We start from the raw sequence: 17654 nt of genomic DNA on the forward strand, positions 1-17654 counted from the left end.
TAATCGTGAGGACGTGAAGACGTGAGGACGTATCAACTAGTCCTCCGCAATTTTTTATTGTTTTTTACTTCTTATTGAATCCAATGCACTATGTGAAGAAAACCAAAGCGATTGAAATGGACGGAGGAAATGAATAGCGATGTCTTAGAGTGCAAAAGAAAAGCTAACGAAATGATTTCATCGAAAAATCCACCGTTAAATGAGAACGGTAGGAAAAAGGGTTACAATAAAGTGATGAAGGAACTCTGGGACGAGAAAGGATATGGATATCTTGGTTTAACAAGCCAAAACCTACGAGACCAGGCTTCAAGACTGGATAAAATGCAAGGATGTGCCGCGGATAGCATTATAAGTTTAGATAAAGAAGCCAAGGACGATGATGAAGAAGAAGACGAAAGTCAAAATGCAAATTTCGCAATTTTGAACTCGAGCACGAATTTGCATACGGTGACAGCAACACTATTCCCAAAGGAACCAGGGACTGCTGAGCATAACTACACGACTATTAACGATTCATTCGAATCTCATACCAGCGTGCCAGGAAGCCTACCAGAATACAAAGCCACCAACATACCATCCACATTTAATTGGGGTCAAAATAGAAATGGAACAACAATAACAGTTATGACATCAACCATCACTAATGCATACGATGGAATCACAAAATGGCGGGAAAATACCTTCCTTGTTCCATACGGTAAAGTAGGAAAAGATTTCATCGATCAACTAACAATGCATATAAATGACTGGAACAATGGGTCAGATAAGCAACATATAGCTCTAAAGGCAGGCTTTGTTCTTCTAGCGGTAGGGCTACAAAAACCAAGTCAGAAATCTAAAGCAAAAGAGCACAAAGAATGTTTGACGAAGCGGTTGGCATTGTGGAAGGAGGGAGAAATAGACAAACTTGAACGAGAAGGACGAATGATCCAACGTCGTCTTGTAAAGTTTCAGAAAGCTGATCCACCAAACAAAGCAAAAATCTTTACAAAACTCATCATGGAAGGTCAAATAAACTCGGCTTTGCGTTACCTTAGCGAGGATGGTTGTAAGGGTGTGTTACCATTAACAGATGATGTTATGATGCAACTTCAAGAAAACCATCCAAAACCACAAGAAGCAAAGTTAGGATCACTACTATTCGGACCAATTGAAGATGTCCCAGACTCTATATACCAACAAATCAATGGAGAAATGATCAGAGAAGCTGCTTTGAGAACCAAGGGATCAGGCGGCCCCTCAGGCGTGGATGCCCTTGGCTTTAAGAGAATTCTTGTCTGTAAGTCATTCAAAAAATCAAGCGCAAACCTGTGTGATGCCCTAGCTACCTTGACTAGGAGATTATGTACAGAGTGTAGTGATCCTCATACTATTGAGCCATTACTAGCAAGTCGGGTGATCCCATTAGACAAAGGTGGGGGTGCAGTTCGACCGATTGGTGTTGGAGAAGTGATCAGAAGAATAATCGGGAAGTGCGTGATGAAGGTGTTAAAACAGGATGTCATCGATGCCAGTGGTTCACTCCAGGTCTGCGCAGGTCATAAATGCGGAAGTGAAGCAGCGATTCACGCAATGCATAATATATTCGAAGCTGATGATACAGATGCAATATTGCTCATTGACGCTTCAAACGCGTTCAATGCCTTGAATAGAGCTGCTGCTCTGCACAATATCAGAGTACCCTGTCCCACCATAGCAACCTACGCAATAAACACATACAGAGAACCAGCGCGACTATTCATCACAGGAGGAAGAGAATTGAAATCAGCAGAAGGTACCACGCAAGGTGAACCTCTGGCCATAGGCCTCTACGCAATCAGACTTCAGCCTTTGATCATGCATCTAAATATCTCTAGCTCTGCACAACAATGTTGGTTTGCTGATGATGCGAGTGGAGCTGGGTCGCTAGAGGAATTAAAAAAGTGGTTGCTGGAGGCTGGACCAGACTTAGGATACTATCCTAATGCAAAGAAATGCTGGCTGATCATAAAACCAGAGAAAGAAGAAACCGCCAGAGATGTCTTTGATGGAACATCAATCAACATCACCACGCAAGGACACCAACATCTAGGGGCTGTGCTTGGTTCAAGAACATATCTTGAAGAATACGTGAATGGAAAAGTGGAAGACTGGATAAGTCAAATAACAAGGTTAGCAGAATTTGCTAAATCACAATCCCAAGCCTGCTACGTAGCGTTCACCTTTGGTCTAAGACATCGATGGACATACTACCTCAGAACACTACCAGATATTGAAGATCTACTAGAACCACTAGAGCGCGCTGTAGCGGATGTGTTAATACCATCAGTTACAGAACACAATTGCACACCGATCGAGCGAGATATCCTGGCATTGCCAGTGCGGATGGGGGGACTTGGATTTACGAACCCAAGTCAGGTCGCAGCCTCAGAGTACACAACGTCAATCAAGACAACTGCTCCACTTGCTGAACAAATAATATCTCAAACGCATAAACCACCAAATGACACTACAATAAGAAAATTGCAGCAAAATGCACGTAAGGAGAAAGATGAAAATCTACGTGTACATGGCACAAAGCCATGTTCGTTTTTGAAATGTCTGTATATACTTGATGATGAACGTTTGTGTTCTTCACAGTGTTCGTGTAGGTGTCGTAGGGTGTAGCCTACATAGCTCACATCACACAAGCCACATTGAAATTCATAAACTACACGTTGCTGGTTGACTAAAGGTGGTTTACTTTCTCTATATTTTAACTCATCATTCAGCTTGTGGCTAACAAAAACGGATTGGATGTAAACATCAACTTTGTTGCCAAGGTCTTTCAATTGTTTTCTAACTAAATCTGCAGATCCTTGATCTTTGAAAGGAATTATTGCACGTACGGTCTTTTTTGCATCAATGGAGTTGGACGTGGTATGCTTCGGAGATGTTTTATCCGATACGAAGCGATTGATGGTACGGCTAATTAACCTTTCAGGATATTTAAGCTTGGAGAACACATTTTGCAGTCTACTGCACTCGGCTGAGAAATATTCACAAGACGACGACAATCGAAAAGCACGGTCGAGCATTGTGCGTAATAAACAATGTTTATAACGATCATCTACGTGGCTCTGATAGTGTAGAAGTAATCCAGTATTGGTGGGCTTTACAAACACTTTAGTCTGTATACAAGTAGATTTGTTGATAAGTTGGATACCAACAAAAGGCAGCATGCCGTTGCTTTCAAGCTCCATTGTGATCTGTACTGAGTGGTGACTACTACTGAGGACTTCTAAGAAGTTAGACGCTGCGAAGTCATTAGGCATGAAGGTTAGAGTGTCGTCCACGTATCTTCTGTAATAAGTAGGCATTTGTCCGTTTTTTTTGTGCCAAACGATATAAATAATAACTTTAAGATCTTGAAAAAATGTAGCAACAAATTCGATTGTCTAATTTTTGAAATGTTGTTTATACGAGAAAAAACACCTTCTCTAAATGTTCAAAGTGACTCTATCAAGGCCAAACTATTTACATAACAATACTTTTTGTTTTTTACAAGTAATTATATGTTAATTCGATTGATCTTAAACTACTGTACACTTGTAATTCACTATCACTTGATAATGGAGCCATGATGACACCGAAACGTTGTGAAGTAAAAACTATATGTTTCATATCACTGTCCTTTTTATTATTATGCTTCTCCAAGCAACTACTTTTCAAGATTATTATTATTATTATTATTATTATTATCATTATTATTATTAGTTTTTAACCTACCAAACTGGATACCAACTTTATCTGATCCTGTAATTCCGTTCAACCTTGACCCTCCAACATATGAACAGATATCAAATGTGATTCGAAAAATGAAGTCTTCTGGTTCTCCGTGTCACTTAGATCAACTGTCAATCATTAGTTTTAAAAGATGTCCTTTTCTCCGCACATATCTGTCTGAAATCATCTGCACAGCTTGGTCAACTGGATCCGTCACCAGCGAATGGAAAAAAACCTGTACCATCCTTATCCATAAAAAAGGAAACGCTAATGATCCAGCTAATTTTCGTCCAATTACCCTACAATCTGTGCCTTTAAAGGTTTTTACCTCGTGTCTTCGTAATGCCTTATTCAACTTCCTTGCCGCTAATAACTACATTGAACATGAAATTCAAAAGGGTTTTACACCCGGTCTCTCTGGAACTTTTGAGCATACTACTCAAATGGCTGATATCATCAACAAAGCTCGCACAAAGCAACGCTCTCTCGTCATTACTCTTCTAGACCTCAAAAACGCCTTTGGTGAAGTTCATCACAACTTGATCCAAACTGTTCTAGATTACCACCACATTCCCGATCATATAAAATCCCTGGTCAAAAACCTATACACTAATTTCAAAACCTCCATAATAACCAATGAATTTCGCACTCCCTTTGTACCTATCAATCGTGGTGTACTTCAAGGTGATTGCCTAAGCCCTCTTCTTTTTAACTTGTGTTTTAACACGTTCCTCCAGCATATTAAATCAGAAAAATGTCGTCAATTTGGCTTCTCCTTTAAGTTCTTAAATCCCATCCACTGGTTCCAGTTCGCTGACGACGCCGCCGCTGTCATAAGTGGTCAAGAATCAGAAAATCAACACTTAATCAATCGCTTCATAATCTGGTGTCAATGGTCTGACATGATAATAAGAGTTGACAAATGCATTACTTTTGGTATAAAAAAACTGTCTACTAAATCTGACCAATATTTACCTAAACTGTTGATTAATGGAGTTCTTGTTCCCTGTGTCAAAATGGGTGAATCATTTCGCTACTTAGGTCGCTACTTTGACTTTAACATGTCTAACAACCAACACATGTCCGAATTGACCTCTCTTGTGCAAGACTTGATGTGTGACATTGATATGAAGCCATTGCATTCTAAAAATAAACTTCTTCTGTACAGCCGCTTCGTCCTATCTAAACTTTCCTGGCATCTTACTGTAGATGATATATCTAAAACCTGGATAATAGAAAATCTTGATTCCATAGTGAATGGCTATATTCGCAAATGGCTTGATATCCCGATATGTGGTACACTGAGTAATGTTTTTCTACAACGCAATAAATTTGGTCTCAATATTTGTCCTCCATCAATTAAATTCATTCAGTGCCAAACTGTTCTCCGTAATTCCTTAAAAAAGTCAAGAAATGTTTCTATAAGAGATTTCTGGAAGTCATCAAGCAGTCACACTAATGTTCAATACGATGTGTATAATTCCACCAAGGAAGTTCTTAAAGACTTTCGTTCTCATCAAGAAAATAAACTGAAACACCACCTAACATCACAAGGTTTCTTTTTCTCAAATGTCATAAAGTTCTCATTGTCATCTGTTAATTCTATTTGGTCTTCTGTTCAGTCTAACCTACCCAAGAACATTTACAACTTTACCATTCGCTACATAAATAACTCCCTTGCTACACGTAAGAATCTGACAAGATGGGGATTATCACAAAGTCCTGATTGCTCCTTTTGCATTAATCCTGAGACACTCCTCCATGTTGTATCTGGTTGTCACCATTACCTCGAACGCTTTACATGGAGACATGACTCAATTCTTAACTTCATTGCCGACTCGCTCAAACCTGTAATTAATCATCGCTCTTCACTCTATGCTGATGTAAATGGTTTTTTAAGTCCTTCAATTATTACTGGTAACACTTTTCGTCCAGATCTCCTCCTCCTAATACAGTCCAAGTGCCTTTATGTTCTGGAACTAACAGTTGGGTTTGAGTCTAACCTTAATAACAATGCAGTCCGTAAAAGAGAAAAATACAAGAATTTGATTAAAGATTTGACCAGTAAATTCGATCGCGTTAAATTTGTAAACCTGTCGATGAACTCTCTTGGCGTCCTGTCCGACGAATGTTCTACGTTTTTAGACATGATGAATGACATTGGAGTCGACAAAAAACAACAACACTATATAATCAAAAAAATAATGAAACTTGCCATTAGAGCCACGTATTATATATTTTGTTGTAAAAATAAGATTTGGGAAAGCCCAGACTTAATGAAATTTTAATTTTTTTTTTTTTTTTAATATACACATATATCTATCTATATCATTTATATATCAATCAATTTCAAGTAGCCAGTTGTTAATTGCCTATACGTATAGAGATTTACAACTGTATTTAAGAAAAAGAATAAAGTTTCCATTATTACTATTATTATTATTATTATTATTATTATTATTATTATTATCATATGGGATGCACAAAAACACCAACCATTTTGTCACCAAATGAACTGTTGCCATGGAAACGACAAATGTTTTATGATACCTTAATTTACAATTTTTGTAGCAAATAAGACCCATTCGAAGGTAAAATTCAATGCTGTGTTTCTTATACACTTACACTTAATTTCCTTAAAACTTTCGTCAATTATAAAGTATGTTTTTAAGTTTAGAAAAATACTATTTGATGTTATTGTATTATTTTGTACGTGAAATATTCGTGCCTTCAAGTAACAGATGTATCAACTGATTTAGCAACAAGCTAAAATAGTCAAAATATTTTTTCTTGCTGCTAAATCAGTGCATCCCATATAACGGCCTACTTGCTCACCAAATTTGAAGGGTGATCAAAAACTTTCATTTCCCACCTTGCTTTGAGTCTTACAGAAACCTGCTCTTAAACTATCTTAGCTATCATATATTTGAGTTTCAGCAAAATTATGTTTAGCTAGATTTTGAGATAATCTGAAAAGCATTGTAGAAACTGTTTATTTTTCACTTATATTATCACTTATATTAGAGTAACAATTAATGTTAAAAAAACAAATCCTTAATTTATTTGCTCTTCCCGTGGTTTTTGCATTCTTTTGGCATCATAATTTTGGTTTATCATGTTATTAAGAAAATAGAATTACTATATTTCAAAGCTGACATTACTTTCTTGAAATTTGAGTACAACTTTTTTTCCATTTTTATCTTTCGAATATTGCTCGCAAACGCTTCCAAAAACACCTTTCGTGCAATCAAGCCTTTAATTGTTCTATCGTCCTATCTAAAAAGCGGAGGGCAGATACAATCCGTTTCATGAGGTCTACTGGTTCACTAGCTTGAGCTGAACTATATATCAGGTGCGTAGCGAGGGGGCCTAGCACTGGGGGTCAGGGCCCCCACTTTGTGGTAGCAAAAGTGGGGCTTTTTATATTTTTTTACGGTGATTTCAATTTCTTTGTAAAAATAGAAGGTAATGCCGGATTTATATTTTTAATTTCGTAAAAATAAAATGTAAGTCGATTATTATTATTATTTGTTTCGTCGTTTCAGGGGCGCAAACCAAATGGCGGTGGTTTTTTTTTGGGACACCCTCCGGAAATTCCTGGCTACGTCCTGACCATGCTTAGCTATCCAAAGAATCTTGATTTTAATTTTTAATTTTAATTCTTAAAAGAAGTGCTCTTCACTTGTCAATTTATTATTTTAACAAAATCGTAATCTAAACCAATAGTGAAGTCAATTTTCTGATGCTATTTTCTCGTTTCAAGACGTTGTCATGATATTTTGAAATCTGTTTAACCTTTTTTCTTTTTACAGTTAATCTGAACCCCGTTGGCGTATTTAACAGAACAATCATTCCAGATGACAGATTTACGGCAAGCTCATATCGGAGTATATATTACAAACCACACTATGCGAGATTGAATGGAAACAGGGCATGGGAACCAAAAACCAATAAAGACCCTAATGACTATCTACAAATAGACTTGGGTGAGGTTTTTGTTATCCTTGCTGTAGCTACACAAGGTCATCCTCAATGGTATACATGGACTACAGAATACAAAATATCAACATCTATTGACAAAAACACTTGGACCATGTACCAAAGTGGTGGCAAAGTAAAGGTAAGAACACGGGTAGCCTCATCTCGGTATTCTTATACTATGTGAAATATATACAAAAATTTATAGTAAAAAAATTTAAAAAAATACAATACAAAATCCCCTTTAACTAACTTGTTCATTGTCATGTACCATGGTCAGGAATTGCGGTCATCGTGGTACCGCCATATGCCAGCGGCATTTACTATAATAATAATATGAATTCAACATGCGCCGTCAAATCAACAGATCGCTGTAAGAAAAGAAAAGGAAAGAATTAATTCAAAACGAATAAAGAGAAAGGACAATTACGAAACGACTTTTGATTTTTTGAGGTACCGGAAACAGTAATGTGTAATCACGCTTATGTCTCGTTTGAACTTTTCGATTTCGTATGATTGTAGTAGTAAACCAGGCATGATAAATTTGCTTAGCTACTTGATCGAACGTTTTTATAAATTTCAATTTTGAGGTATTTCGTTCAAACTACAACCGGAAGTAAATATGTCTCAAGTAAACCTGCTGACCATCTGTACAGGATAGCCAAGTGTCTTAGCGTGCCTAAATAGCTGTGTTTGCAAGCAAAATTTTGATGCCAAACATGTTGATATTTGGTGAAGTTTCATGTACTAAAAATGTTTGGAAATTCATCATATCTAAATGAGAATATATATAAATCAGCTCCATTTGTTAATTCACCATGCTTCGCACATAGGACGTGGACATTCGGTGCTTTTCTACTTGTGAGGATTAAGTGGTTTTAGAGCATTTTCAATGTCAAAAAGTAAACATGGATTCATCGTTAAATTGGCCATGGTTTTGGGAATGGATTTTGAGGTTAGTGTATTTTGTAAAATCAAACATGGCAAATTAGATACGGGCATCTGTATTTCGATAATTATATAGTCTTGGTACTTCGCACTTTCGCATGTTTTCATCCAAATGTACAGAGCCAGTACAGACGTTTCAACGCCGAACGAAAATTTTGAAAAGGGAAGAAGGCTTTTACGACGGGGAGGAAAAATAGTCAGTGGGATGGTGATGAAGCGCTCAGGTCTTGCTCTTATTTTAGTCAATGATAAATATTATAGTACACTAAATGTACACAAACATAAATCAACAACTTCTCATGAATATGGTTCTAAGGTTCACTCTACCTTGGACCCAAGTAAAGCGCCTGGACCTGATGGTGTGCCTACCCTGGTATTAAAGACCTGCGCAAGAGAGCTGGCTCCATCTATCTGCACTCTCTTCAATTTATCGTTAGCATCGGGTAAGGTTCCTACTGAGTGGAAAGACGCGCTAGTTGTCCCAGTTCATAAGAAAGGGAAAAAAGAGGCAGTAACCAACTACAGGCCCATCTCATTATTATGCATCGTTTCCAAGATATTAGAACGCTGCGTATTCAAATACGTGAAAGATCATCTATGTGCCATCTTAGATGATTCTCAGCATGGGTTCTTGCAGGGTCGCTCTACCGTCACCCAGCTGCTGTCCTTCTACCATCAAATAGGACAGACCTTGGACCGGGGACTTCAGCCAGATATAGTGTACCTTGACCTTGCTAAGGCATTTGATAGTGTATCGCACCATAGACTTTTGTAGAAGTTATCTCGATACGGCGTCGCTGGCACTATCCTGCAATGGTTCCACAGTTTCTTGTTTGGGCGTGGTCAGAGGTGCCTAGTACATGGTTACACCTCTAGTTGATCACGAGTACCTTCAGAGGTACCCCAAGGCAGTATCCTAGGCCCATTATTATTTTTGGTGTATATCAATGACCTGCCACCACTAGTTGACAACACCATGACTAAGTGCTCCTCATGTCGTAACCTCCATGCCAATTCTAACTGCTGCTACTAACTTCTAATGGCGGTACTTGAGTCGGCAGTCTTTTGAATATGCTTTTTCTTTACCGTCGCTTATTATATACATCATAAATATTATATATAGAGTATAGATTTTAATAGTACATATTTTAAGTGTTTTTTATATAGTAATATATATATTTAGGCACTGCCTAAAAGCGGAGCTCCCGATACGAAATTAGGGAGCCAGGGAGCCCAATTTGAATGAATCTGAAAGGTAAAAATAAGATCCGGAAAAAAGTCTTCAATTATTTTTATTCGAGATAAAGATAGCGTATCCCATAATAAAAACTATGCATTGAAATCGAATCAAAACGCACTACATTGTTTTCTATGCGCGATTATACTCTCCAACTTAGGAATTTTGTACACAACTCACCACCAGCCACCCCAGGGGCTAGTTTTGTTCTTTGAAGATTCTTCGACAAAGTTTTCCATGACCGACATTTTTAAGCTTTGAATTCCTGTTTAATTTTACTTTAAAAAAACGAAAGATAACTACAGACAGTCCAACAAAATATCAGGTGTAGTGAAATTTACCTTGGATGTCTTTCATTGAAATCGAAAGTTTGGAGATTCCCGATTCTTTTAGGACAAATCAGGACTATAAAACTAACTTGAAAACTGGTTAAGGTGAGCAAAAAAAAAAAGCTTACTTGCGTCTTTTACGTAACGATGTTTGATTTTCCATAGGAATTTTGATGTTTTTATATTAAATGTATTTTTACCGCAATGAAAATTTAAAAAAACCAAATGCTTTGGTAGCATCAGAGAGAAAATTGGCTGGAGATCATCAACTTACTAAACTTGAGAAATGAAGGCCCTGAACGTTTAAAACCAAATGTGTCATCAGTTAAAAGAAAAAGCTTTCTTAATTACTTCATTGAAATAATTTTATTCCTTTCATATGAGAATTAACTACTTTTCGAGAAGCTTGAAAACTAAGCTTACTAAATTTTGAGATTCGATTTTACCAGTTTTCATGTCTGTTTTCATGTGTGAGAAAGATACGAAAATCATGAATGACAAAAGTCTTCGAAAAACAAAGTTTGCATTCAGTATTAAACTTGACACGAATAACTGAGACAAAATAGAAAATAATGCAAAATACAAAATGACTAATTTCTTTGGCAGTAAATTGGCATTTGTAAATGTTTTTGAACATTTTTTAGCTTTATAAAGTGAAAGACAAGGTCTTTATACAATAACTAGAAAGATATAAAATTATTGAATGAAAGTCTTCAGCTTTCGTTTTGCCGATGGGACCCGCGATAGAAGGCAAACAAAGCTGCATTTTTCTTGAACGAAAAACATACGATAGTTGGTTAAAAACAACCGAATTGTTAATGATTTACAAAGCTAAATAAAGGACGAATATTTGTTGTAATATGCTCTTCATGTTATATTTCCTCCAGCATTAAAATAAATTAAGCTTATCCATAGAAATATTAAAAGTTTTGAGAGAAAGTCTTTGATTTGTCGATTGGTCGAGAAAAAATGCTTGTCAAAAAATAATAATATACGATTGTTTGCTAAAAAACACACACCTGAATTCTTGAAGAACACTTCTTGATCCATCTTTGAATACATGAAAGTTTTTTTAATTGTCTTTGGTCTATAACTTGCCCTAAACCGATTTTTTCTGTGCATTTGAGAGCCGCCTTAGCTAGTAGTTTTGATTCAAATTTTCCTTTATCTTTCACGCTAATTTTCTCTTTGTTCATCCGTGAAGTTTTGCCTCAAATTCCTTTGTCTTTCACGTTCATTTTCTCTCTGTTCATCCGTCAAGTTTTGCCTCATATTCCTTTTTCTTTCACGATCATGTTCTCCTTGTTCATAATCGAAGTCCCGCTTGGATTTGCGTTTTCTCTCTCTCTCTCTGTTTGCCGCTTTTCGGTCTTCGGTGAGATTCCTTCGTTTTTGCCTTTCTTTTTCACGCCTCCAGAGCTTTTCCTCTTCCGAAAAAACTCTCTTACTTCTGGCCTTTCTTTTGGCTTCATTCTCCTCTGAGCTTTCTTTCGACATATCGATTTCGTAAAGGGGTTCCATCGTAAATAGAGTAAATATAAATATAAATATAAATATAAATATAAATATAAATATAAATATAAATATAAATATAAATATAAATATAAATATAAATATAAATATAAATATAAATATAAATATAAATATAAATATAAATATAAATATAAATATAAATATAAATATAAATATAAATATAAATATAAGCTTGAATAAAAAATTGTGTTGTTATCTTTCGGTATTTCTATACGTAATAACAGGTGTAAAAATTTTCTACAAAAGTTTAATAGCCGGATTGTATGTACACATATTTGTACGTGTGTACCTTTATGTGTACCCGGATGTTGCAACGCGTCGACATTCCCGCCAAAATAAAAAGATAATCTAACCAGCCAATCGGGATTCTTGTGTACACGGACGCCCGTACGTACGGACGGAAGTGACGTCAGCCAAGCCATGAAAAATCAACGCGATGGTTTACCATTTTTTCTTAAGTATGGTGCTCCGCTCGCGCGGGCCTTCGGAAGCTCCACTATTAATAGTCTCGACCTCTACACCATGCACCATGTTTATTTGTCCATTCATCCTTGCCAATCTGATAGTATTCTCTTTTTATTACTAATATTTTGAAAAGGTACACTTTATGTGGAGCCAGGCTCTGTTGTGACACCCTCACCAACACTTTCATATTATTATCATTCATCACTTCATTTTGTTTTTGCACACCTAGTATCATATATTAATATTATCATTTGTAGCTGTTTTATTTTTGGTGAAAGCTTATAAATAAATAAATAAATAAATAAATAAATAAATAAATAAATAAATAAATAAATAAATAAATAAATAGATAGATAGATAGATAGATAAATAAATAAATAAATAAATAAATAAATAAATAAATAAATAAATAAATAAATAAATAAATAAATAAATAAATAAATAAATAAATAAATAGCTGATTATGAAAATCAGTAGACTGCGGCTGTTTTTTTTTTTTTCTATTGGTTCATCGACTATCAAAATCTGTTACTTTTTAACTAGCACGTGAACGACATTTTACTGTCAATTAAACTTCCAATGTTTTCAAAGGTCCACTGTCATGACGACCGTGAGAATAATCAACAAATCAGAGTACAAGTTCTTTTTGAATAATTTTAATATTTACATAGATAATTTATTTCAACGTTGAAAGAAATATAAAAACAAATACATATTACTTCAATATTCGCTATTTATTTAGCTTTTCCAGCTGTTATGAATTCCACAAAAGGAATTTGCGTTGTTGAAAGAGAGCGACATGCTCACTTGAAAAAGCTTGCATGTACTCTATCAATAAAAAACTAATCAAGCACATTGTTTGCAAAGGCGAATTACTGACAAAGAAAATTATTAAATAAAACAAGTGTTTTAAGACTTATAATGAATAAATGGTTAATTATTTTTTGTATTAATAAATCCGTCTCTTAATATTGGAAAGTTGAACTAAATGTAGGCTTTTTTATTTTTCGAAAACGTTTGCAACCAATTCATCAACTAGAAAGCATTATTCATGAGAGCCGTTGTTTTTTCAATCTTAAAAAAATTACATACCTTTTGCTTAATAAAATCATGTCTTCAATATAGTAAACACTTATTATTTATTGTTCTTCGAATTGAATAAGTCTTATGATGCTTTGGAGGCTTAAAATATCGTGTGTGTGTTGTTTTTTTTGTTTTTTGTTTTGTTTTTTTTTGTTTTTTTTTGTTTTTTTCTTGCTTGCAAAAAAAGTACATTTGTCCTGATGTTTCATAACGCTGCGTCACACTTTCCACCGTTTCTAGAAAATATTACACACACTCACTCACTCACTCACTCACCCTTTCATTCATTCAATATAAAGGACACAACTATTTCAGTTGAAATGTATAAAAACAGTATCCTCCTCCTCATGCAACTCCATATTCATTCGCCGGAAAGTAATTGGGATTCCTGTAATGAAATATAAACGACAGATAAGAACTGGGGAAGAGAGAGGGAGAGAAAGAAGAGAGACGGAGTAGTCTGCCAAAAACGGAAGGTTACGGACTAGTAAATTCACCTATGGGGACCTAAATCCCCTCCCCTCCCCCCATCAGACCCCATAGGATTTTTTTTTTAGTTTGAAAATACCTTACGGGTATCATATAACATTAGTGGTCTTGAGATTATATCTATTCATGAGCTCATCGACCAACCAGGGTTTCTTATTTGTACCACGTGCAGTAGTTTGAAACTCCATCAAATACGACCGCACCCATTTCAAAGTTCTAGTACTTTGAAATATTTCAAAGTGTTACTACTCGGACTTTGAAATATTTCAAAGTACTAGAACTTTGAAATAAAAACAACCATAACAAAAAGAGTATAAGATGTCGTGTCAAATACTCGTCACTGTACTCTATTGGGGTTTCAAAATCCTCGTGGAGTTTCAAATGCAATTCCCCTCGGATTTTGAAACCCCAATAGAATACAGCAACTCGTATTTGAAACATTACTTCAAATACGGCCTGGCGTCTAATAAAAACATTCTTATGTTGCCTCTTGATTTCTCTTTGAAGGAACTAAATTTGGTCAAATCCAAAGAAGTGTTCCAAAGCATTCCGATCAATCGAGCCGTTACATCTTATAAATGTTTAAATATAATGATATTCTTATCAAGTATAGATTATTCCTATTATTCGATATGGGTTACAAAAAAGTTGCTCAAAAGTTGTCTTTTTGCCCTCTACAAAGGAAGCCCGAGAAAACCAAAGGAGATGCCTGCAGTGGGGGTTTCAAAAACAGTTTGAGATAAACCTTACAGATAGTGTGATGATTTTGGTACTAGTTGTAGAAAGAGAGCCTTAGTTTTTAAAATAAGAAAAGTTTAGCTAAAAAAAATGATCAGACTGCTAGTTCTGGAATCTGGAAGGTTCTCCTTTGATCGTACGTTGAGCAGAGAAAAATGCCGTCTAGTTTGCCTTTAACAAAAAAGATTGCAAAATATTCCTAATTAATTGGTAATATATATCTGTGTAATAACTCTTATGATTTCAGACCGAATTGTATTTCACTCACTTCTATTACTATACCATCCTTTATCATCACCATCACCATCATCATCACCATCACCACCACCATCACCACCACCGTCACCATCACCACCACCATCACCACCACCATCACTGTGGTGTATTTGTGTTTTATTATGTACGATCGTCATATATAATTACATGTCAATCAATGCAAATCTAACATTTCCTCCCTTCTTAGTTATGAATCACTGTGATAGAAAAAATAACTCAATAATAATGTCTCTGAATGTTCATATCTCTTATGACTGTCCTAATATTGTTCATACATATAACGTTTTGGTGGGCTTCTGTGCCTTGTTGGGTATCGATGTCCTTTGCCTTGTCCTTGTTGCGTCATGTTGCTCTTAGCGGGGGTAACTTTCTTGCTTGTCTGGGTTGTGCTGACTGATGGCTGTTCTACTGCTGATGGGCAGACATCTTCTGCTGGTCTTGGTTGAGGGTCGCTTTGATTTTCATCATGCTTCCTTTCTTGGATTTGGTCTGTGTGCCTTCTCCAATAACTTCCAGCTTCTGTTTTGACTTCATACATTAATGGTCCTAGTTGTGTTTTGATGGTTCCATTAACCCACTTGTCTTGTCCTCTGTAGTCTCGAACTGTCACTGGCTGTCCATTATCAAACAAGCGTATAGGTGTCTTCTTCTCAAGTGCTTTCTTCATTTGTTTCTTCTGCACTGTGCTTTTTACATCTGGCTTCATCAAATCCAGACGTGAACGTATGTTTCGACCAAGGAACATTTTGGCTGGTGTTTCGTTAGTGGTAGCATGAGGTGTGTTGCGGTACATCAGTAGGAAATTTGCTATCTTCTTGTTTAAAGAGGCTGATTCTGATTTCATTGCCTTCATACTCTGTTTGAAGGTTTGCACGAATCTTTCTGCTTGTCCATTCGTTGCAGGATGGAACGGTGCTGATCTAAAATGGTGAATCCCATTGCTCTTCATGAATGTTTGAAATTCCTCTGACGTGAATTGCGGTCCGTTGTCAGAAACGAGCTGCTGTGGTACGCCGTTTCTTGCGAATACTGAGCGTAGTACCTCAATAGTGCTTGTTGCTGTGATCTTGTTCATTGGAAACACCTTCTGGCCATTTAGAGTGTGCGTCGACTATAATCAAAAACTGTTTGTTCATAAATGGTCCAGCAAAATCGATATGGATGCGTTCCCAAGGTGAACTTGGCCATTCCCAGGGGTGGATGGGTACCTTTGTTGGGTTGTTTCGTACTTTGTTACAACCAGGGCAGGTTTTGGTTATCTGTTCAATTTCGGAGTCGATTCCTGGCCACCAGATGTGACTTCTAGCGAGGGCTTTCATTTTCACTACGCCTAGGTGAGTTGAATGGATGACCTCCAATACTTGTTTCCTTAGGGTGTCTGGAATGATTACTCGTATTCCCCACATGAGACATCCCTGATACGTTGTGATTTCATCTCGACGATTGTAGTACGCCAGTAGTAACTTGTCGTCTGGCTTAGTTGACCATCCAGACATGGTCTGTTCATAGACTCTACTTAAGATCTTGTCCCTTGTTGTCTCTCGTCTGATTGTTGCGCTTGTCACTGGTAACTGTTCAAACTGACTTAAGTGAAAAATGTCAACAGCTTCTTCCTTTTGATCCTCTGGGGTTACTTCGAACGGTAGTCTTGAAAGGGCGTCAGCGTTAGTGTGTCGCTTAGTGTTCCTATACTCTATGTCGTAAGTATAGCCTGATAGAAACATAGCGTATCGCTGTAGTCTTGTAGCTGTGGTCACTGGTATGCCTTTGGTTGGGCTGAAGATGGTTACTAGTGGTTGATGATCCGTAACCAACGTAAACTGTCTTCCGTAAAGGTAGGTGTGGAATCGTTTGATTCCAAAGATGATTGCTAATGCTTCTTTGTCAATTTGAGAGTAGTTTTTCTCTGCTTTCGTTAAGGTGCGAGAAGCGAATGCTATTGGTCTTTCTTGTCCATCGATGATATGGGACAGAACTGCGCCGACTCCATATGGTGACGCGTCGCATGCTAAGCGGATAGGCTTCTTGGAATCATGATGACACAATACCAAATCTGACGTGACCATCTCTTTTACCTTCTCGAAGGCTTTGTCACATGCTTTCGTCCACTGCCATGCTTTACCTTGTTCCAGTAGCTGGTGGAGTGGTCTCATTACATGCTTTCTCGATATGTCCTTTCTTCTTGCAAAAATAACATGTAGCTTCTTTATGTTTACATGAATTAGATGAATGACCTGGTTTATCACATCTAAAACACGTATTATCTCTTGGTTTAAGCTGATTTTCGGTTGGTTTTCTAGGCTTTGCTTTAGCTATCTTGTTTACACCAACTTCTTTGTGCTTACCTTGTAATTCAATGGCGTCTTTCGCGGCCATTTCCATTGCTACGGATATTGCGATAGCTTTTTCCAGTGGTAACGTAGATTCTGAAAGCAATCTTTTCTGTATTCCGGTATTACGGATTCCACATACTAATCTATCTCTGAGTGTGTCGTTCAGGTTATCGAAGTTGCAAGTGAATCGCCAACTTCCTTAGTTGTGCTACATAGTCGTTTATAGTTTCTCCTTCGTCTTGCATTCTTGTATGAAATCGGAAACGTTGAGTGATTACAGACGGTTTAGGCGATAGTTGTCTCTCCAAAAGGTGTACGATGGTATTGTACTCAAGCTCAGAAGGCTTTTCTGGGGCTGCTAAATTCCGTAAGAGATTATAAGTTTTACTTCCAAGCGCGGGAACTTTCTTCTCTGTTTTGATCTCGTTGACTGTAAAATATTGTTCCAAACGCTCGATGTAGGCACTCCATGTTTCTGTAGCTTCGTCGAATGGTTCTATT

The 17654-nt window shown here is 36.7% G+C and overlaps 3 protein-coding genes across 3 annotated transcripts in view; 2 read left to right on the plus strand and 1 right to left on the minus strand.

Moving 5' to 3' along the window:
• Window positions 1–17654, plus strand: part of LOC116288051 (uncharacterized) — a 36189-nt gene that overhangs the window by 13798 nt on the left and 4737 nt on the right. Inside the window, exon 3 of the mRNA XM_089026368.1 lies at window positions 7557–7864. Within this exon, the coding sequence (XP_088882494.1) occupies window positions 7557–7864 (308 nt within the window). The remainder of the gene's footprint in view (window positions 1–7556; window positions 7865–17654) is intronic.
• LOC148912995 (uncharacterized) lies at window positions 680–2450 on the plus strand. The gene is made up of 2 exons (XM_089026756.1): window positions 680–2150; window positions 2309–2450. The coding sequence occupies exons 1-2, from the start codon at window positions 733–735 to the stop codon at window positions 2448–2450; spliced, it is 1560 nt and encodes a 519-aa protein (XP_088882882.1). The 5' UTR covers window positions 680–732.
• Window positions 2463–3347, minus strand: LOC116288052 (uncharacterized). Its single transcript, XM_089026757.1, has one exon. The coding sequence runs from the start codon at window positions 3336–3338 to the stop codon at window positions 2463–2465; it is 876 nt and encodes a 291-aa protein (XP_088882883.1). The 5' UTR covers window positions 3339–3347.

The sequence above is a fragment of the Actinia tenebrosa genome, unplaced genomic scaffold (genome assembly GCF_029948245.1).
Source record: "Actinia tenebrosa isolate PJP-AT-01 unplaced genomic scaffold, QUT_ActTen_1.0 PGA_scaffold10__47_contigs__length_13832649, whole genome shotgun sequence".
NCBI classification, from domain to species: domain Eukaryota; kingdom Metazoa; phylum Cnidaria; class Anthozoa; order Actiniaria; family Actiniidae; genus Actinia; species Actinia tenebrosa.